Source organism: Chinchilla lanigera, unplaced genomic scaffold (assembly GCF_000276665.1).
Source record: "Chinchilla lanigera isolate Chin_1 unplaced genomic scaffold, ChiLan1.0 scaffold00069, whole genome shotgun sequence".
Taxonomy (NCBI): domain Eukaryota; kingdom Metazoa; phylum Chordata; class Mammalia; order Rodentia; family Chinchillidae; genus Chinchilla; species Chinchilla lanigera.
Window position 1 is genome coordinate 6,447,016 of NW_004955470.1, and position 21,618 is coordinate 6,468,633.

General features: G+C 51.9%; 1 protein-coding gene across 2 annotated transcripts; it reads right to left on the minus strand.

The window, feature by feature from the left end:
* Positions 1-1,151: 1,151 nt before the first annotated feature.
* On the minus strand, positions 1,152-21,371 carry Chst10 (carbohydrate sulfotransferase 10). Of its 2 annotated transcripts, none has more exons than XM_005400754.2 (7): positions 21,292-21,371; positions 15,379-15,511; positions 14,564-14,695; positions 9,853-9,944; positions 7,319-7,553; positions 4,283-4,388; positions 1,152-3,089 (listed from the first exon to the last, which is right to left on the minus strand). In XM_005400754.2, exons 2-7 carry the CDS (start codon positions 15,386-15,388, stop codon positions 2,552-2,554), a joined length of 1,113 nt encoding a protein of 370 aa, XP_005400811.1. In that variant the 5' UTR covers positions 15,389-15,511; positions 21,292-21,371; the 3' UTR covers positions 1,152-2,551. The 2 variants fall into 2 exon arrangements, with proteins under 2 accessions (XP_005400811.1, XP_013378288.1); XM_013522834.1 differs by having other exon boundaries at positions 15,366-15,511.
* Positions 21,372-21,618: the final 247 nt, after the last annotated feature.

Genomic DNA, 21,618 nt, shown 5'->3' on the forward strand with positions numbered 1-21,618 from the left:
CCAGCTTAGCCATATGCGATCCGGGCAGAGGCAGCGAACTGTGGCTCCCAGCCACGCACCACAGGGGAAGCAACCGAGACTACAGTGCGCTGCGTCACGAAGGTATCGTGTTCAGCAGGTTAGGCGTAACAAATGTATTCCTCATGTAGGATCTTTGTCAACTTACAATGGCTTTATCAGAAAGTAACCACATAGCAAGTTCAGAAGCATCTGCATAGCAAAACAGAAGAAAGAAATGACTTCAAGGCTGAATTATTAAGAAAACAGAACAAGAGTCTAAAGATTGGGAACATTCTCAGCCTATTCACATTACAAATAAAGGAAGAAAGCGGATACAGAGAGAACACCAAGGATATGACCCGCCAACCATCTGCTCCAGAGACCAGCCTGTGAAGCACGGTCCTGATCCACCACCCGGACAGAAACCACGAGAGAGAAGGGGTCACACCAGCAGCAACACCGCCATCCAGCACTGACGATGGGGACAGACAACAGGACCAAAGGAAGGCCGCAAGCCTTCTTGTCATCTGTCATCTGCAAAAGGTAAGCAAGACCCCAGCAGGACCCGCGGGTCATCAGAGCTGCTGCAACCACTGTAGATCCAGAGTACGGCACCCAGTGGCGAGGCCACTTCTGCCTGTTCCGAAGGGGAGACCTGTGCTAGGCAGACCGTGAGCACAGGCCTCTGGAGGTGAGGGAGTGCCAGGCCAAAGGCAGGGGCCGCCTTCTGAGCTGTCGGGTGACTCTGCAGCACAGGGTCTGCTGTTCTGGTGGGACTGGAGCATCAGTCTCCCTTGAGCCGTAAGATCTAAAACTGACACGGGTGTGAGGAAGCTGCTTGTAAGGCGGGAGGGCCAGGTCTGTGCCAGTCACTGCAGGGACAGAGGTGGGTGGAGGCCCGCTTCAAGGCCATGAGATCAAGAGATCCCACACCTCTGAGGATGAGTGGAAGGCGGTAACGTCCAGGGCCAGGCACAGGGCCAGGAGCCACAGTGGGCGGAAGCAGCCTTGCGCTGGACACACTGAGATGTCCATGAGGTATTTTGGTAGCAACCTTTACTTGTTTGACAAAATATTTCAGGAAAATGATCCACATGACATAAGGGAGGGCAAAAACAGACACAGAACCAAAACTAACCCACGTACCAAGCTTTTGCTTCTGAGAGAAAAAGCTATTTTAATTAGGACTAACTTTAAGGCCTTAAATTCACATACATTTCTCACACTGTGACTTTTCAAAGAGGAAGGAGGTAATCGATCAGCTCATCAGGTCCGACATGGTTTTAAGGAGACATCGCTGAAAAGAGAGTTATAGAAAAGTAACTCATCGTCACATCCTTGGCACAACCGTCGAGGGCAAAGGGCTGAGTCTCGCTTCTGTCCAGTCCTGTCCCTGTCACCAGGCCTGGGGGGGCGTCACACACGAACCGAAGCACCTTGCCCTGGAGCTGCAGCACACGTCCGGATTGGCACGAATTTTAAATTTTATTTTGCTCTCACATTTACAAATCTGAGAAGGGGAGGCAGCCCGGCTCCCTCCTCCCAGGCTGGGCTCACAGTCAGTACAGACGTGAGTGCCACCAACTCTCGGGGACACGGTCTGGAACAGCCACGGTGGCTTGCTTCTTACTCTGCTGCTCTGCGCCTGCAGCGCACCTCGCTGGAGGCTTTATTGCTGGTGAACTTGGTTACCCAACTCCTGGCCACTTCGTCCAGCACACTGGCATGATCAGAAAAGGGTCTGGGGGCGGCCACCTAGCGGAGATGAGCAGCTGCTGGGATGGTGGAGGCCAGAGAATCCCATGAAGCTGCCATGCACTCCCCAACGTCTGGTTTCCTCCAGTCGTTCTATCAGAAGGATGTCCAGCTCCTTCTCCCCGCTGAGGAGGGAGGAGCACCGGAGGGAGGTGTGGGAGCCCCGCTGCCCACCTCAACGGTCACTCAGGACAGGAAGCGTGCAAGGCAGGATGCAGCGGCCTCCCACGCCGTGTTCCTTCTCAGGCCCCAGAGTCCCCTGCTCAGGTGGAAAGAATCTCCTCCCCCGCACCTCCCAAAACTATGCTGATGAGAGGGGTGCTTGGCACACAGCTTTGGCAACGAGGACGAGCAGCAGAGATGTCATTCCATGACCTAGATTTGATCCTCCATGAGCCTCAAGAGGGTCTGCTGTGCCTCAGTTTCTCCATCTCTCCTGTTTGGTGTCCTCTGTTCCTGCCATTCACCAGTGACTAATGTGACCACTAGGTCCAGCCAGGACAGCCACAGGCGTGACTCCCACTCAGACAACTCCTGATGCTGCGTCACCTTTCTTCTGGGAAATGGCAAGCGCCACTGGTGTCCTGATGATACAGCTCAGGTGGGCGGAGCCCTCAGCATCTTATACCTAAGCCAGGTGGAGCTGCCAGGGTACAGCCTCGCTTGCTCCCAGGACCAAATATTGAGGGAGTCTCTTAAGCAGGGGTATGACCGGGAACAGCCCTTCCTGCACTCAGATCTCCATCTGGTTGTCTGCTGCACTAATATAGATATCTGCATTCACAGATCCTACACATTAGTTTAGCAAAAAATCTGGTTTCTGATACCCAAAGAGCTTGAAGTCCCCCTCAAAGCGTGTGTACAGGCGCCGGATGTCCCGTTTGCTGATGCCCAGGAAGTAGCTCTGGACCTTGGTTCTGTTGTACACGGTGATGCCTGGAGGGATGGTTGGGTAGGACACCAGGTGGTCGATACCGGCTTCTCGAAGGATGTACGGGGCATCCTCCTCCAGCGTCTCATGGTGTCCAATCACACTGTACTTGATCTCACAGGGTGCACACAGTTCCACATATGTCACCCAGTGGATGATGTGGTCCCCAAACTGAAGGTCAAGCCACCTGTGGTTTGGGTCACCCAGGTAGCGTACAAAATCTTCAAACTGGATCCCCCGGGTCTCTGTCCGGTTCTTTCTGTACTTCCGGATGATACCCGGGGCAATCTCATGCCTGTACCAAGGTTCAAACCTGGGGTTGTGCACAAACTTGTCCTTAAAGGCAGAAATGAGTCGTTCGAAAGGATCTCTTACAATGAAAAACTTGAAGTATGTTTTCAATCTAAGGAAAACAGTGAAAACAAACAGGTGGTTAACTGGATGCTCTTAGTGGCCACAACAGTGTGTTAAGGCTTAATTCTAGATGCCCGGCCCCCAAAGTTACACGCACTCATAGGTGGGGCTTTTGGGACTGACTGGATCATGGGTGTGTGATGCTGCACCATGAGTGTGTGATACTGGCTCAGTCCACTGATGGGTTTAACATAGTTCTAGGTGTGGATGATGGTTTTAATGAAGAGGGAGGGCCCACCTTGGGGGTGGGTGGCACCAACCAATAAGTTTGTAGATTCGATGGAATAAAAAGAGAAAGGAAGGCTTGCCACTTCCTGCCTGCCCTGCCATGGACTGTTTCTTCTCCGCCAGGCCCCCCTGCCATGCCGCCCTGCCTTGGAGCCAGCCAGCCATGTACTGAAACCTCTACAAACTGTGAGCCAAAATAAACCTTTCCCTTTTAACTTGTGGGTATTGGGCACTTGTCCCAGCAATGAGAAAATAACTGAACTGAGACAGAGGGAGTGTGAGGCATTCCCTACCCGTGGAAGCCTTACTAGGCCAAGCCCTGCTGGGTCCACCTCTCTTCCTCGGATTTTGGCATGGCTGTGAGAAAACAGAAGCCCAGGAAACTCAACTGTCCTCAGCCACCATACTCTTCCTAGGGATTCCCTGGGAAAACTCTGTGTAATCAATGTTTTGTTAAGGACTGGATTAATTCAAACCTTCAAGAACTTTTGTAAGTGTGGAACTCAGAGTAAGCCAGGATTGACAAGAGGCCATAGAAAGTGACTCTTAAGACTTTTTTCCCTTTCTTTTTGCAGTGCTAGGGTTCCGGGGCCTTTGTGCTGAGCTACATCTCCAGCCATTTTTATTTCTGATTTTGAGGCAGATTGATCCTCCTGCCTCAGCCTCCCAAGGCCTCTACCATAACACCTGGACTCATTTCTATTAACAGGATAAATATTATGGGAGACATGATGGTAAGGCTGGAAAAGACGTCCTGAGATTCTCATGAGGGCTCAGTCTACACCCCCTGGATGCTTGGTGGCTGCTCAACAACCAAACCAGCAGCCCTATTTGTGTTCCTCGGAGTGAAGCAGGGCTGGTCCCCAGCAAGCACAAGCTGAGCCTAGGGTGTATCACACGTACTCCGCGGGCAGGCTTTCCTTCCCTGGTCCCTGCTGCAGACCCTGCTCTTACCGCTTCTGGATCTCGGCCTCACTGAAGGAGGAGAGGCGTGGGAGGCCGTTCTTCTCATGGTCGTGCACCACATTCTCCGGGATCTCCTCGATGGACGGGAAGACTCCTGGGAGGGAAACAGGGAAAGCGCCTTGGTGCCTCAGCATGGCCTCTAAAGAAAGCTGCCACCTCTCCTCTCGGTCCCCGTGCTCCCCAGGGCACGCGTGACAAGTCTATCCCCAACATCCATGCTTGAGCCTCCAAGTTCCAGCTCCTCCAGCTGGAAGCCCGGAGGGGGAAGACAAGCGTCAAGTAATCCGCGAGCCAAGTGGAGGAAGAGAGGATCTTGGGAAGGGAGAAGGGGAGGGAGCAGGGTAGAAATACAGACAGCGCCTACCCCTGGCAGCGCACCTGGACTAACACTGCCATTAAAGAAAGCTCAGCACTCTGGGAGGCTGAGACAGGAGGACCCCAAGTTTGAGCCCAGCCTGGGCAACTTAGCAAGAACTTATCTCGAAATAAAAAAAGAAACTGTTCAGCGTGAAGATCTTGAGTTCAATCCCCAGTACCACAGTACCATAAATAAATAAAATAAGTAGAAAGCTCAAGTCCTGCAAACAATTCCTAAAATGAGTAACACAACACCTATTCTCCTCCGACCCTGGGGAGATGCCAGAGGGAGAGGGTTGGATGCAGTGCCCACAGCAATGCCATTGCTCTGATCCTGACAGCAGCCTGGGCTCTTGGGGCCCCAGCCCCAGACCGGCAGTGGTCCTCAGGAGCCCTCTGGGCAGCCTGGAACAGTGAGTGGCTAAGGTGTTTGATGCTAGGAAAATCCAGCTGTAGCTATGGGCACTGTGATCTACAGAAATGAGTGCGGGACAGGAGCGTCCCATGAGGTGGGGCACCAGCAGCCATGGTCTGTCCTTCAGGCTGCAGGGCACCTGGGCAGAGGCGTCCGTCTTGGGCTGGGGGCTGGGCCAGCCTCTCTTCTCCTGGTGTGGACAAATGCAAACAGAGTCAGCATGTCAGGAGGGATTCAGCCATGCCCCTGAGCTCCTGCTGATCCTGCTGTCCTGGCACGGAAGAACCCCTCCTGGGGCATCTCTGAGCCAGGGCTGCAGCCTGGCCTGTTTTATTCCTTCACTCCTCCCCAGTTAAGCCCCAGGCCGGAACTCTGCCGGTGCTGTGGGTGGCTTTACAATGAGCCAGGGGTGGGCGGAAAAGCCAGCTCTCTGGGTCCGCAGGTGCACTGAAGGACAAAACCAATGACAGCCACCAGCACCCGGTGCCTCCGCATGTGACCAGGCAAACCTGTTCCTTTGTTTTGTTTGTTTGCAGGCCTTAAAAAAACAAGAACAGGAAAAGAGATCAGAAAAGCCCGTGCAGTTTTAGAAACAGCTGAAGATTTCCGAGGGGAGCTTCTTCAGGAAACAGTGAGGTGGACAATAAAGGGCCTCTCAGAGCCAGTTTCATTTTATTCTCGCCAAGCATCTGACTCCGGCAGGTGCTGAAGTCAAAGAAGGAAGGTGCTTTTTATTAATTAAAAAAAAATTTTGTTTTTAGTTCTCTGGGACAGGATCACACTGTGCATTTCAGGCTGGCCTTGAACTGAGGATGTCACCTGGGCTGCTTTCAAACTCAAGGCAAGCCTAGCTCAGCCCTCTGCATGCTGGAATTACAGGTGTGGACCACAGCACCAGGCTTAACTTAACTTTTAACTGAAATGTGGAAAAACCAAACCCGTACACGTCGGCGGCACGACAGGCGGTGTTGGCACGCACACACTGTGGCCTGCTCCTGCTTCTGCCCATCCTGGTAAGTGGGAATTTACCTCCTCTTTGATTCAGGGTGGAGAGAGCACATGGCCAACACTGACCAGCAACCCCGAGAGCTGCTTCGGGAGCCGCAGACCAGGGGACAGACCACCACCAGCCTGTGGCACCAGGCCCTGACTGCGGACCAGGCGTCCTACTGCTGTGGAGCGAAGTTCCTTTTGAAGCAGACTTTACCAGACAGAACCCATAATTACCCCGGATCAGTGCAAACTAACTGGAGTTTAAACAAACAAACCAGTCTGAAAAGAGCTGTGAGTAATCAAAATTGCAGTATCTGAAGTCGCTTTTCTATGATCTCACTGGCTCCTCCGTAAACATACTTCCTGAACCAAGCCAACTTACATCTCTGAACACAGTGGAAAGGAAGGGGCAATTTCTTTCTACCCAATGGGCACAGAACCCTCAGTCCGTGGGTGAAAGACCCCAGGCCCACCAAGCAGGGCAGCAGGGTCACCTCCCAGGCTCTAGGGTGGGGAAGGGCTTTGCACTTCAAAGGGACAGACAGGCAGCATCCTGGTCTGACACGGTCAGGACAGAGCTTGTGACTGGAAGGACCAGCACCCAGAATCAACAGGATCAGTGCAAGGATCAGTGGGGTGGGCAGGCTGGCCGAGGTGGGGATCCCACTGAGAAAAGCGAGGAGATCCTGACCACGGCCAGGTGTCTTTGAAAATCATCAGTATTTAAACTAACCCAACTGGGGCTGGGGATTTAGCTCAGCGGCACAGTGTCTGCCTGGCAAGCACGAAGTCACGAGTTCGATTCCCGGTACCAGAAAAAAAACCCCAAAAATAAATAAAATAAAGTAAAATAAATAAATAAACTAACGCAACAGAGGACTGGGGGTGTAGCTCGGATTCAGAGGCAAAGCACCCAGCCAGCAGGCACAAGGATCTGGGGTGATCTTTGCATGGCAGAGGAGGAAGTGAGGGAGGAAGAGGATGAAGAAGATGAGCAAGAGGAGGACGAAGAGGAGGAAGAGGTAGAGGAAAAGGATGAGAGGATGAGGAGGATGAGGAAGAAGAGTAAAAAAAGGAAAAGAAATGAACGCCACCAACTTTTAAAGTGCAACGGTGGTGCGGAAACCCGAGAACCACCTGGAAGGTGGCCAAGCTTCGGGAGGACAGGAAGCCCACGCTCTCCAGGCGCTCTCCCCACTCCAGGCAGACCTCGAGGTCCCTGACAGACGCCCCCCGCCAGCAGCACGCGGCACACGCACCATTGAGCACAATCAGCACCTTCTTCCACTGCGTGTTGCCCACTTTGGGAGTCTGGCAGAAAAGAATCTTGTGTTTGTCGCAGACAAATATTCGGTCCAGGACAAACTTGGAGACGGCCGTGTGCGAGAGGTTCCTCAGGGCCTCATCCCTGCACACGTTCCGGATGAGCTCCAGGCGCTCCAGGTAGACCAGGGGCTGCACAGGCTGGCTGTCGCCAAGCATCTTCCCCGTCGGCTGTGGGCGACAAGGAGCAGAAGGCACAAGGGATCGAGGGGAGGACACAGGAGCCACTCCCGCCAGCCCACCCTCTTGCCTGCCCCCTGCTTCCAGAGAGCGATAACCACTACTTCCTGCAGTGTCCCGAGGCCTCGGAGCCCGCCCGTCCCTTCCACTGCTGCACTGAGTTACAGATGTGGATCAGCACCACGGCCAGCGCAGTGACCTGCACCTGTTCCTGTGACCTCCTTCTGGAGGGAAGGCTAAATTCAAAACCAGGAAAGATGGGAGAGCTCGAGTTCCAAAGGGCAGCGCATACCCCTGGGGCCATGTGGCACCTGAGAGAACGTCCCCAGCAGTAGGGGGCTCTGGCTGATGCTCAAACTCAGGTCCTCTTGCTCTGGGGCTGGCACTCGGCCCATAGCAGCTTCTGAGTCTTGGTAGGGTCCTGGGGAGACACCTGGGCCAGCCTAGCTGAATAGCACGAGTGTGTGCGCGCATGTACATGTATATGTGTGTGCATGAGCCAGAGGGAAAAGCAGAGGGGACAGACAGGGGACACACCACAGCACACAGCTGTTTGACGAGTTAAAGTTCCTCCATGGCTCACGCTGCAGTGGTGCGTCTGCCCCAGACCCGACCCAGCCCTCTGAGAAGCAACCCCACTCCACCTGTGACCCGGGAGCTTCCGAAATGCTTCTGCTGCCACCCTGACGTCCTCCCTCAAAACTACCTGAAACCCAAACTGAACCCAGATGAGCAGTGGGTGCCAGGGATGGCGCCTTCAAACAACCTCTAGAAATTCGCACAACAGCCTCTATCACTGGCAAATTTCACTTTTCGTTGAGCTCACGCATTACATGTAAAGGAGAAACGTCCATTCAGTTGCTGATCAAGTAGCATCATGTTCTCTGCCCCGCTCCCCCCAGCAAAGACACAGAACCACCCACGACTGCTCCGGCAGGCCACTGGCTGCAGAGGGCTTTCCTGCAGCGCCCTCGCGCAGACCACGGCACCCCCGCTCCGCGCACTCTCTGTCCTTGCAGCATCGCCTGTTATGTCGAGACCCCTCCTAGTCTCTGCAGGTGTTGACGCTTCTGTCTCTGTAAGCCACCTGAGTTCTTCTCTTGCCCCTGGATGTCTCCACCCAAGAGCCACATTCCTGGGTGTCTCGAAAGAGTTCTGCAGCCTGAATCTCCATCACATCAGCATCTGAAAAAGTACACCCTAGCCTTGCCCTGCTCTGACCAGGGACGCTTCCCATTCTGCTGGGCTGTGATTTGCCATCTTGCCCTGTGAGCCACAGAAGCTCGGTTTAATTCCAGGCTGATGAGCATCTTTAGGGCTCGCCTGACCCATCTCGTTTCTTCTGACACAGTGGTGACCTCTACCCTCCAGTCTCAGGACAGGAGTTGGCAGGTGAGAGTGACCTTCCTGAGCACAGACCTCATCCTGGCAGGAGCTACAAGGAACTTATGTGTAAAGGGGGCCTGCAGGGAGGACGTGGGGTCGATGTTACAGCAGGCCAGTGCTGAGGAAAGTGGCCATTCTGGGCTCTGCCTGTGACTCCACCAGAGTCGAGCACCGGCCTCTTCTCCAGGATAGGCTCCTCCACCCATGCAGCGCTGAGGCCAGATCATCTCTCTGCTGTCCAAGGCCTCTTCTCTCCCAAACCCCGGGACTCTGGGAGAGATACCTTTTCAGATTCCCAGTTTTCTCCTGACCTTGCCCAACATGCTCCCCACCTCTGGCGAGGCTCCTACTCAGCTGGCCAGGAATTTAGTGAAACCTTTAGACAGCTTCATGAGCAAGGAATATAATATACATGTGACTTTCTTCCTCCCCAACCGGAAGCTAAAAGGTGAACGTAAATACACAAAAGTAGCAAAAGCAGCCACAGGCCGTTTCCCTCATCCAACATGCTTGGGACCATGGTGTGTCAAATTCTAGTGTTTTCAGATTTTAGAACATCTGTGTATACTAGTGAGCTCTTCATCCATGCACAAAATTCATTTAGCCTCATATGTGTGCAGACGCACAGCCTGAAGGTAGCTGAGTACGATATTTTGTATCATTTTATGTACAATACCAAGCTCTGTGTTGTGGAATCAGCCGCCAGTGGCCTCATGTCGGCACGCAGAACGTTTGGGGTTTGGGAGCACTTTGGATTCGGGATGCTCAACCTGCGACAGGGAGCAGGCAACAGTGACAAATGGAAACCACTGCAGGTGACAGCACAGGCGGGGAATGGGGACACTGTGCAAGGCTCCCTGAAGACAACTGCGTCCATGTCAGAGGGGACTGGGCTTGTACCCACCTTCAGTTCCCCAGGAAAGTGCTTCTCTTCTGCCGACCTCCCCGCTTCCGGCACAGCTGTCAGGAACAGAAGCTCCTGCTTGGTGCTGTATCCTAGAAAACAGAGATGTTAAGGTGTCTTCTCAAGGAGGCACAGCGACAGGCACACTGTTGGGTGAGACAGAGCACGATGCTTGGGTGACACGTGACAAAGCAAGCCAACTGGAGGAAAGTCTTCCCAGAAAACTCAGCTGTAAGCAAAGGGCAAGGCTCTGTCTAAACCTCACCTTTTATTCAAAGATAAATTCAAAATGAATCGTAGAGTTAGCTATAAGATGTTGAGCCCTAACAGTTTCACTAAACAGCAGAGGAGAAAATCTTTGGAAAAACTGAACATTAAAATTAAAAACCTGTGCACTGTGAAATTCTGAGGAGGACAAAGACAAGTGACAAGAAGTAAATATGGACAAACCATGTATCTGACAAAAGACTTGCATTTAGAATATAAAAAGTCAAGACTGAACAGTTACAAAACTAAGCCAATTAAAAGCTGGGCAAGGCAGGTACAGACATTTCCTGGAAAAGGATATAGAGAGAACAAACAAACTCAGGCAGAGGTGTCCAAGATCATCAGCCATGAGGCAAATGCAAATTAAAACCACAAAGGGACCTCACTACACACCTAGCAGAATGGCTTTGATCAAAAATAGTGACAAGTCCGAACGGCAGTGAGGGTGCGGAGAAACCTGACCCCCTATACAACGCCTGCGGGAATGGAAAAGGGTACAGCTACTCTGAAGAAAGAGCAACTCGGGGGAAAAAACCAGGATGCATTGACCACACGACCCAGCACCTGCACTCGCTGCGATTTCATCCAGAGAAATTAAAATTAGTATTCACACAAAGACCTGTATACAAACAATTAGAGAAGCTACATCTGTAACAGCCCTGAACTGGAAAGAGCTCTCACGTTCTTCAACACACAGACAGTTCACAGCCGTGGAATACAAAGCAGTGATAAAACTGAAAGATCAACTGATACCAAGTTGGGTGACTCTCCAAGGAATTACGTTGAGTGAGAAAAGCCAAGTCCAAAAGGCGATCTCTCGATCTCTCTCTCTCCCTATATATATATTATATATAGGAAACGCTAAGATTATGGAGAAGGGAATGGATTAGTGATTGTAAGGGGTCTGGGAGAGGGAGGGGAAGTGGGCGTGGCTGTGAGGGCAGCAGGATGGATCACCATGGCGATGGAAATGTTCCATCTCTTGACTGCATCCCTGCAGATTCCCTGCTTCCCATACTATGCTGTGCTTTTGCAAGACGCCACCATGGAGGAAGCTGGTAAAGGGAACACAGGACCTCTCCATGTTATTTCTTACAGTAGATTGCACTCCACAATAACCTCCTACTAAAAACTTTAACTTACAGAAAACCAATCAGCAGTCAAGTCAGCGCTTTCACATTAAAAAGTCAGGGGGTTCAAAATCAGGCCACAGGAATCCTAAGTGCTTGCCCAGAACAATAATTTATAACAATCCCGATTTTGCAAATACCTTTGGGGTAGAATGTGAAGGTCACCTTCAGCTCTCTGTGAACAAAGAAACATTTACTTCCAAAATTTTGCACTCTCATAATTAGAAAAAAAAGTAGGTATCAAATAAAAGTATAGAAACTGAATACACAAAAGCATATTTTAAAAATCAAAACCTCCTCCCCCTGGGTCATTAACACCCACACGCTGCCGTGCATAGCCGCGTGCCTGCGCAGTCTGGCTGTTGGACCTCGGCCCCCTACCTGGTACCCAGCATCCTCCACCCACCGCCTTTCTTCCTGTGCAACAGGAGTGGGAACGACCCACCAGTGCCCTGAGGACCAATCGCCCCTGAAGTTAACATCTTTATGATGTGAAGCTTCCTTGTGTCTTCTTCCCAGCTTGTCCAACCCTGACTCAACTAGATTCAGATAAAACCTACAGCACGGGTTATTATGTCTGGCTTTCTTCTGCCACTGATTCTCTGCTGATGACCAATGCCACCATCGCCACTGTGAGGGGTCTGGTGTACTTCCGGCTATGATTAAGGACGTGAGTGCTACTCCCTCCCTAGGGCAGTAGCTTGCATTCTTGATATAAAGGGCAGAGAGTCTTTTCTCCCTCCCTGGTTGCTTTTGTTATGCTGTGGGTGCCATGAACCGTTCTCTGGGAGGCCCCTCTGCCACCCACCTTGCCTTGGAGCCCGCCAATTATGGACCGAAAGCTCTAAAAACTGTACACCAAATAAACCTTCCTTCCTTTAACCTTGGCTGTCAGGTAACCAAGACAGTGCTTTCGGTTCAAAAGCAAAAACACTGTGAACGTGTGGGAAATAAACTCCAACCCCTTATGGCCACGTGGCCAAAAGTCTCTTAGGTTTCCTGACCTGGTAGTGGGCGGAACTGTGTCCTCTGACAGAGGGGCCCAGTGAGGCCTGGGAAATGTACATTCTAGTCCACAGTTCTCGCCAGGTGTGGTGGTTTTTGCCTGTAATCCTAGCACTCAGGAGGCTGAGGCAGGAGGAGCACCATGAGATCCAGGCTAGCCTGGGCTTCGCAGTGAGTTTAAGGCCAGCCTGAACTACACAGTGAGACCCTGTCTCAAAAAAACCAAAAGCAAAAACATGCCACCTTAGCGCAAGGCTCTCACCGACAGTCCCTGTGCACTGGCTCTGAGGCTACCAGGGCCACACAGCCACCCCACGTGCCAGAGGGTGGCGGAAAGGCCTCTCGTTGCAGAGGCAGACCAGCGGAAATGTGGGGTGAGATGAATGGAGGTCATCTGCAGACCTTTCCTCCGGGCTGAAATCCCAGAGCCCTTCACCTTCCTGCACTGCTTTTACCCACCGTCCTGCGTAAGCTCTCCCTCCCTCTGTCAGTGCCTTCCCAGGCACCCGCACCTCTCTGAAAACACCCAGCAGAAACCTTGGCACATCCAGGCGAACACACCTAGTCTACCAGGCCTGCTGAAAAGCTCTCCTGCCAGAGAACAGTAAAAACCAAGGGCATGCACTTTACTTAACTATTATTAATTTTTTCTGAGACAGGGTCTCGCCATGGGCAACAAAGTCTGCTACCCAGGCTGGTCTCTAACTCGAAGGCTCAAGTGATCCTCCAGCCTCAGCCTGCTAAGTAGCCTGGACTATAGGTGAATGCCACCATGTCTGCCTTACTTAACTACTACACACAGAAGTTATGCTAAAACGTATTCCACACACCTCTATTTTAAAATGAAATAAACCACCAATAATGCAATCTTATGAGTGAGGATGGTGCCCTGCTTCCCAGCAGGGGACATGTGGGGACTCATGACGAACATGTGTTGCTGACTGTAAGCAGCACTTTGTCTCTCGAGTGCAGGAGCCTGCAGCCCACAGGTCACACGGACAGCACAGGGATACACCGGGAAAGCGTGGTGTAGAGATGACACCTAGTCATACCTATTGGGCCACGTCAGCAGGAGGACACACAAGGCGCGCTTCCGGGAAGACTTAAAGACATCCCATCGCAGGGATCCTTGGACACCCATGCTTACAGCAGCACAACTCGTAATAGTGAGATCTTATAAGTGGCCTTTAGGTCCATGGACAGATGAATAGACTAAAAAATGGTATTTATACACAACGGAGTACAACTATGCCGCAAAGGATAGAACGGAGTCATTTGTACGATGCACCTCGAGACCATGTCAAGTGAATAAATCAGACACACAAGCTTCAATATTGCATGCTTTCTCGTGTACGAGAAGCCTGAAGTATACATAAATTAAAGCGCAAGATAAAAGACAGCAGGAAGTAGGAAGATAGATCATTTGCAAATGGGAAGGGGCCCAAGAGATCGAGGGAGGGGAGGGAGAGAAAGAACAGCCATGTGTTCAGTGCAGACACCGACTCCCCGCGACCGATGTAACCATCGCGTACTGCAAATGTGGACCCAGAAAAATAAAATGGTTTTGCAAAAAGCACCATGCAGGGCAGACAGGCTGTCCTCACCCTTGGTCCTGACCCTAGGATCGGCCTTCCAGGCTGAAGCACTCAGCCAGTCTAGACCTGCGAATGTCCCTCCCACGTCCCCATGTCCCTCACCCATTCCACCCCCCCATTCACCTGGCCCTGGAAGAGAGCTTCCTCCCCCACCTGGCCCACACCCAGCAACGTCCGGGTCAGGCCCCCGGGAAGCCGTCAGAGCAGAGGGTGCTGATGTCGTAGAAAAGATATCAAGACCAACAGAGGTAAGCAAAGGACAAGAACACGAGGTAGAAGCAGCTCGCTGAGACCCCATCTACGGCTCTTTATAGCTCTGCACCTCAACGACCTCTTCAATAAAGCAAAGCTGGCGATCTTCTAAGACAACCTGACGACACATATTTAAATGACCCTCCTTCCACAGCACTGACTGAAGAAGAACTTCAAACGTGTGCCACCAAGGTGGGACACCTCTGGTGCACAGGCGTGCTGAGTGACCACGGCCCTGTCTCTCCACATGAAGCAGCGTGAACTTCCAAACCGGAAGCTGCACTACGCCCTGCTGCAAGGCATTCATGACCTTCTGGTACCTCTGTAAGGCATGCACCTCCTTTGGTCCTGGGACCACTGTCACTTGTACCTGGGAATAGCGCTGCAGCCAGGACCCATTACCCAGAGCCCCTTGCACCAGGAAGCACGTCTACCATCCAGATCTTTAAAGGTCACACCTACCATCCGGGTCTTTAAAAGTCAGTGTGATGAACTTGCTCGCCACCATGAACATGAAAATCACCCAGAAGCATGCGGCCAACAGAAGCCACTGGTGGTGCATGTTGTCACACGTCAGCCATCCAACGGCTCTTCCTAGAAAACACAAGCGAGACGCCTTTGCTGCTGACAAGCAAAGCACTTCAGCAAAAGGCAACAGGAAGAACAGGTGACTTCAGGGAGCAGAATCCACACAAATGCTGGCACTGTCTTCCCTCTGCTCCAGTGGGTATTTTGGCGTGGTGTTTAATGTAACATTTCGTATTTCATTAATGATACTGCAGGATTCATTTATCAATCAGATCAAATTTGAAACAGCTCACTGGAGGGGAGGTCATGGGAGAAAGGCCGTGCGTGTTTGTGTCTGGAACCTAGGATGAGGTTTTTCCTCACACACCTGCCTCCTGGCTCTCATCTGGCCCAGGGCAGGGCCGCTACATGGCCCCAGACGCACCTGCTGAGGACTAGACTTTCGCTGGAGGGAACTTGCAGAGGGCAGAATCCACACTGAGGAAACGCTGTTTAAGACCCTCACTGGCTGCCAGGGTGCAAACAGCCCTAGAGAATCTAAAAGGAGCAGCCAGGTATGGTGACGCACTCCTGGAGGATGTGACAGGAGGATTGTAAGTGCAAGCCCAGCCCTGGCAACGTATAGACTTAGTCAGACCCTGTCTCAAGAGAAAAAGCCCAGCTGAGTAGGTAGCTCAGTGCCATGGACCTGGATTCAGTTCCCAGTATCGAAAATAAAAAGCAGGCGAAGAAACACCTGTGCTTCTCACCGCTGTTCATTTGCCCATGTGGGCCTGGGTAGGGCTTCGGGACTGGGTGCTTCTCATAGTCCTCCTGCCCAGGTGCGACGTGGGGCACGCTGGTCGGTCCTCAGCCCACCACAGAAGTCACTCTCCACAGCAGCTGCAGGGGACACGGAAGGAAGCAGAAAGTCACCGCTGATCCCCAGCAAGAGAGAAAACGTGTGCCGCCTCTGCCACGATGCTGCTCAAGCCAGGCCACGTGGCTAAAGGCACCACTGGGCTGAGCCGTAGCCCCGGCTGAGGCCAGCCACCCCTGCTAGGCAAGATGACTGTCCTCCCCGCGGTGCTGATGGCAGATGACCTCCGAGGCAGTTTCTTAATGTCAGGCTCAGCGAGGACCCAGAACAGTAACTCTCTTTCTCGTTGCTTCTAGAACCTCACTGGAACCCAGCGTCCGGAACCCGAATTTCCCCCACAGCACCTGCGAGGTGGTTCTCCAGCCTCATCTGAGCACAGCCTGTGACTCCCCTCCACCTGCAAGCTGCCTTTGCCCTTGCGGGGTAACTTGAGGGCCACCCTCCGGTGCCCACACATTAGGCTCAGTGTTTCCTGGGGTTCCCACATGGAATTTCCAGATTAAACAAGGAAAGACATGGGATACCCAGTTAGGTTTAAATTTCAGGTAAACAACCATTTTTTAGTGTATGTCCCACATATTGTACGAGATATACTAAAAAGACTATTTGTGGTTTTCTGAAATTGAAATTTGAGTGCCCTGTAGCTTACCTGGCTTATGGGCAATATCACCCAGCAAGGGGCCCATAACTCCCCTCCACCTGCTGAAGCCAGCTGTCATGGCTCTGTCCCCACTGCTCCGTCCCCATCCCTGGAGAGCCAGCGTCGGTTCAAATCCCTGCGCCACCACTCACTGGCTCTGTGACTTCGCCCCCGCGTCCATCTGTGATGCAAAAGCTCCATCCTTCAGGGTGGCCAGGAGGAGTAATTGGGACCCTGAGGCTGGAAGGGCCAGGACACAGGCTCTAGCAGACCTTCAGTGACAGAGCAGCATCACTTGCACCTTTGTGACTTCCTGTTTCATCTGCGGCCTTCTCAGTGTGGTCGCCAGACATGACCACAGCCGTGGGCTGTGCCCCAAGAAAGACAGGGAAAGAGAGAGGGAGGAAGGCAGGAGATGGCGACGGGGACGTCAAAGGAATTGACAGTGCTCCCCACATGCACCAACGCCCCACAGTGAGCGTAAGCATTACATAGCGCAAACGTGTGCTAATAAAAATACAAAGCCGAAATCCCAGAAGCGGCCCACTTTGCTTCTGTGGTGTCTCAAAAGGCTCCGCTGATGGACAACAGTGCTTCTCCACGTTTCATGACCCCGACTTACTAACACGCTCACGGTGGCACCGTGATTCCCATGTCTTGCTGCTGGGCAGCTTAAACCACCAGTGGTACATGCATGACTGTCCTATCAGGTGGCTTTTTATTCATTTTATTAGCAGACAGACTGATAAAAGTGATTAGATACATTTGTACCACCAGTGGTACAAGCCGCCCGAAGGGACGCTCTGTGTGTTCCACTGGTGCTCGAGCCAGTGGGGACGTATTAAAAGAAACCAAGCTGAGAGACTGACACACACGCAAAAAACGAGTACAACATTTTAAAAATGCAAACTATCTACGTGTACCCTAGCATTCTTCTTTCTGCTATTTAATCACTTAAACCTCACAACCACCAGCTCTAGCTTCTGTACCACTTTACACAGCAGGGGAAAGGACCACAAAGACTTTTGTAGCCAAGGAACAACACGGTGAACTGATAGCCAACGTGCATCTCCAGGTTTAACAAAACACCTCTCGCTGCATTATTTTGTGGTTTCTAAAATAGATGATATATTTACAGCATAAAGTGCAGAGACTGGTAAGCACTCGGCCACGCGCACTCTGCTGTATTGGTTTTGCTGCACTGGCTCGAACTTTTCAAAGGACACTGAGTGTCGTAAGTACGGGCAGCTCCCACACACGACCCTCCCCATCAGGTGGCTGGGCTGTCGCTGCGTCAGACACACACACCTGGCAGAAGCAGTTGGCAGCTTTTGCTGGGCTGATAAAGGCAGGGCAGAGTGGGGCAGTAGAAGGCAAGCTCACCTGTAAGCAAACGCTACGTGTGGCAACTTCCAGAGATGCCCACGCCAGGGTAAGGCCCAGGATGAAGGGTTAGGCAATATTTAACCACTTAGCTTTTTTCTCATGATCTATGTGAGTATGTGAAAAAGCTGTCAAGGTACCTGGTCAAACATTTATAAAATCAGGACTCGCTCTCTGAGTTACATGTGACGGATGCTCACCAGACACACAGAACCAGTGAGACGATAGCTTAGCCCCTCTCCGAACACCCCCTCCTCATATCCTGGCTCTGTTCAGCTTGTCGCACACTCCTCTGACACGGGCAGGTGTATAGGTGCTCACAAGTCTAAGGTAGGCTGATGTTATGGTTTGTGTCTGTGTGTCCCCCCAAAGCCTCCTGCGGTCATGGGGCAGGCTTTTAGAGTTTCACTGATTATGGGTGTGAGAGCTACACCCACCCTGGGGTGGACAGTTTGCATATGTAAGGGAGAGGAAGAGGCTGGTTGCGGCCATTCCTCCCTTTGGTGCTTGTTGCTTTGGCTGTGTTCTGCCACCATGAGCGGTAGCCCTCTGCCATGTGCCACTCTGCCTTGTAACCTGCCAAGTATGGACTGAAAACTCCACAAACTGTAAGCAAAATAAACCTTTCCTTCCTTAATTTTGGGCATCAGGTATTTTGTCCCAGCAATGAGAGAAAAGTAACCAAGACAGCTGACCTAAAGGTTCACCACGAAAAGAAGCATCCACTCACGCATCCGAGAGGACAGGCGTTGGCACAGCAAGCACAACAAGCTCATCCTCAGGGCCTGCAGTCTAACAGGGAGACCCACGGACTCCGACAGTCCACCTGAAACGTGGTCCGTGGTGTTCGGAGAGGGACATGGTACTACGAGAAGAAAGCACAAGGTGTGACCTGGGCGAGAGGGCGGGGATGGCGGATCCTCCTCGGGTGAAGGGGCAGGGACCGTGGTCAGGGCTACAGGCCCCAATGTAACTGCAGCAGGGCCTGTGGGGCTGGAGCTTCAGTGCAGGTCAGACAACACCAGGCCTGGAGAGCGGCTGTGCACTGCGGTCTTCCCCTTGCCCTCAGTGGAAGCCACCGCACAGGGTTTTACAGGAAGTGGGGGGTCTACTTTTCAACTTCCCTGTGAAATTCTCTGGCAGCAGTCAAAGATGCAAAGAGCAGGCCAGGTATGGGGGTGCACATCTGCAACCTCACCACGCAGGAGGCTGAAGCAGGAGAACCGCTGTGAGTTTGAGACCAGCCTGGCTCATGCACACCCGTGCAGGAGGAGGGCACATTCTAACCATGCTCAGCCACAGCTGGCGAGGCCACCGCTCCCTGTATCATCACCTGTGTCTCTGCGACCCAGTGACGGAACTAGGAAGACTGGTGGATCCTGAACTGTGGGCTCCGGATGCCTCGGGAAGGCTGGTGTGCCCTGCTCACTGCAGCGCGGTCTGCTCTGCTCTGGCTCTACGCATATGCTGACCCTCAACATCTCTTTGATGGTACCTGACTGAGTTCAACGCCCTGGCTGTGTGAGAATAACCCAGGGAGCCTCAGACTTATGGCAATGCAGCCAGGTCTGCACACATCCCCGAGGGGCCCCCAGGCAAGCTTAAAAACTCTGCATGAACTCCCTGGGTCCCCGCCTGGGAGTGGCCACCCAGCTCTCCACCCTCCTCAGCTTCCACTGCCCTGAACTCGCTGGGGCCCTGGTTAAAATGCGGGTGCCAGGCATTAGCATAATAACCACTCGCCCACCTCCACCTCCCTCCCTTTCAGAAGAACTGGCAGCAAAAGCACATCCAGCCCACGAGCGGCTATGGCCGCGCTGAACCACATGCGTTCTGAATAAACAGCTTAAAGAGGTTTAATGAGAATCTAAGCCCTTCCAGCCCTGTTCCCATTTCTCTCTCTCCCCCAGCCGTGCCATGCTTGGGTCACTAACTACACTACAGAATTAGGGTTTGTCCAACTTTGGGGATAGAAAAACTCTCCACAATAATTTGCCCCATTTTCTAAACAAAAAGAAAAGCATTCCAAAGCCACCAGCCCCAGCTCCTCCAAGCCACCCGCCACTCTGCCTGTGTCCTTGAACGCCAAGTTCTCCACGAGGCCTGCAGGGTGACAGCGTAAAGGCTCACTGTTGTCCCTGCACAAGGGACACACCCAGGCCTTTCTCTGGGGCTCTGCTAAAGGCTGCCGCTCTCCCCAAAGCCAGGTGACAAATGGCCCTGTAACAGCCTGACATTTTCTGTAATTAACTCCCCTTTGTGGAAGCAGCCATGACAATTCCCTTTTGCAGCAGGAGTAGCAGCAGCAGCAGACAGAGGCAGCACCCCTGAGCCTACAGCATCCCCTCTGGTCACGGTGTGCTGTCTGGGACAGGTCCCTCTGCCCTGCCCCCAGGGGGCACATCCATCTGCAGACGTCTCCCACTTTCATTAAATGGAATGTCAAGACGTCACAATCTGATACCAGAAGGTTGGCTCTTCGAAATCCCATGAGGCAGAGCTGATGATTAATTATGGGGAAAGCAGGGTCAGGGAAGCAACAACACCCTGAGCCTGTTAGAAGCCCTCACCTCTCTTCTCTCCCTCCAACGAAAGAAAATGGCAAACAGTGGCAGGTTTATGCCTCTGAACAGTGGCTGTGGTATTACTGCCATCTTTTGATGCAAACCACTGCTGTAAATTTATTTTGCTCAGCTGTCTAACGATCTTGCCAGCAGTTTTTTTCCCCGTTTGAGTTGTCATCCAGAAGCACAAAGCGTTTCCTACTACGTAGGCACTGAAGAGTTGGACACCACCTACCACGCCTTACTTTTCATACGCATGCTGGCTTAGAAAAGGTTCTGAAAAGTCCTGTGGAAAACAAGCTCATTTAACTCAGTCTAAACAGGCTGGTCATTAATCTGGCAGTAGCCTACCCAGAGCCCTGGGGCCAGGTACCCACACTTGGCTCTTGGAGCTTCTGCTAAGAGAGGGAGACAGGGCGGAGAGAAGTGAAACAGAGGAAGGGAGTGAACCATGCGAGGCTGGGTCTGGATCCTAAAGTGGTGTGAAGCCGCTGTGTCTCCTGCAGCGTGAACTAAATATGGGAAAAGAGGGAAACCCCTTACGCCTCTCTCACACACACACACACACACACACATACACACAGACTCTCTCTCTCTCTCTCTCTCTCTCTCTCTCTCTCTCTCTCTCTGGGCATCTCCTGTCCAGGGTTCAACTTTTAAAACGCACTTAGATAATATAGGAGACTCCACACAAAACAACTCAGTAATGCACAAGACATGGTCATCCTGCAAGGAATTCAGGGGAAAAAGGAACCAGACCCCTTGAGCTCTTTAAATTCATGTCACTAAGATTTGTAACCATCAATAGGAGGGATTTCTCTACTTTAAGATCAGAAATCTTTGTCTTTTCTATCACTGCCTTTTCAATTTATTGCCTTGGGACACTGGGTCATCCTTGGTTAGCACAGAGAAAACATGTTCCCAGCTCTGTCCAGGCAGGAATCCATCCGCAGCTGGGACACATTCTCAAGAGTAAGAAGAATAATGCGCAGACAGTACCTACACTGCCGCACTGACTGGCACTGGCACAAACTCACTCCAGCCTGAGCGTGTGCCCCCGCTGTTACAGTTAAGGAAACACTTCTAAATTTCAGTGTACATATTCCTATTCCCGTCATGAATCCCTAAAATTTCTGTACGAGCAAGAAAGGAGGCAGCAAGGATACTGAACAGCACAAGCGCAAGTAACTGGCAAGCTCGCATGCTCCCTCCTTACCTTCTGAAGTGGGGGGTCACATTTCCTTGCCATATTTGCCCTGCCTAAGGATCTTGGTTCTTCTTGTCACTGCATGAGATAATTAAATACACCAATAAGCATCACTCACAGGTGGAAAGCCAACTTTCTCTTTGAGAAAACCATTAACCACTCTGGCCAGACAAATATATTTTGCAAGACAAGTCTCTTACCAAAGGAGGATATTTGGGTTTCTTGGTAAACAAGTAAATATTCTAAATGTGCTAAAAGAATGATGTGCTTAAAAGTTTTCCATACTGTTTTCCACGTTTGCTGTAGGGTACAGGATTCCTACGTAAGATTACCAGT

What these genes read in the sequence shown, in the direction of transcription:
- Chst10 (XM_005400754.2), bottom strand. An exon ending in GGTGCTGATTGTGCTCAATG is followed by an intron (nt 4,389 to 7,318) that starts GTGCGTGTGCCG and finishes TTTCCCTCCCAG; the next exon opens with GAGTCTTCCCGTCCATCGAG. An exon ending in GAGGCCGAGATCCAGAAGCG is followed by an intron (nt 3,090 to 4,282) that starts GTAAGAGCAGGG and finishes TGTTTTCCTTAG; the next exon opens with ATTGAAAACATACTTCAAGT.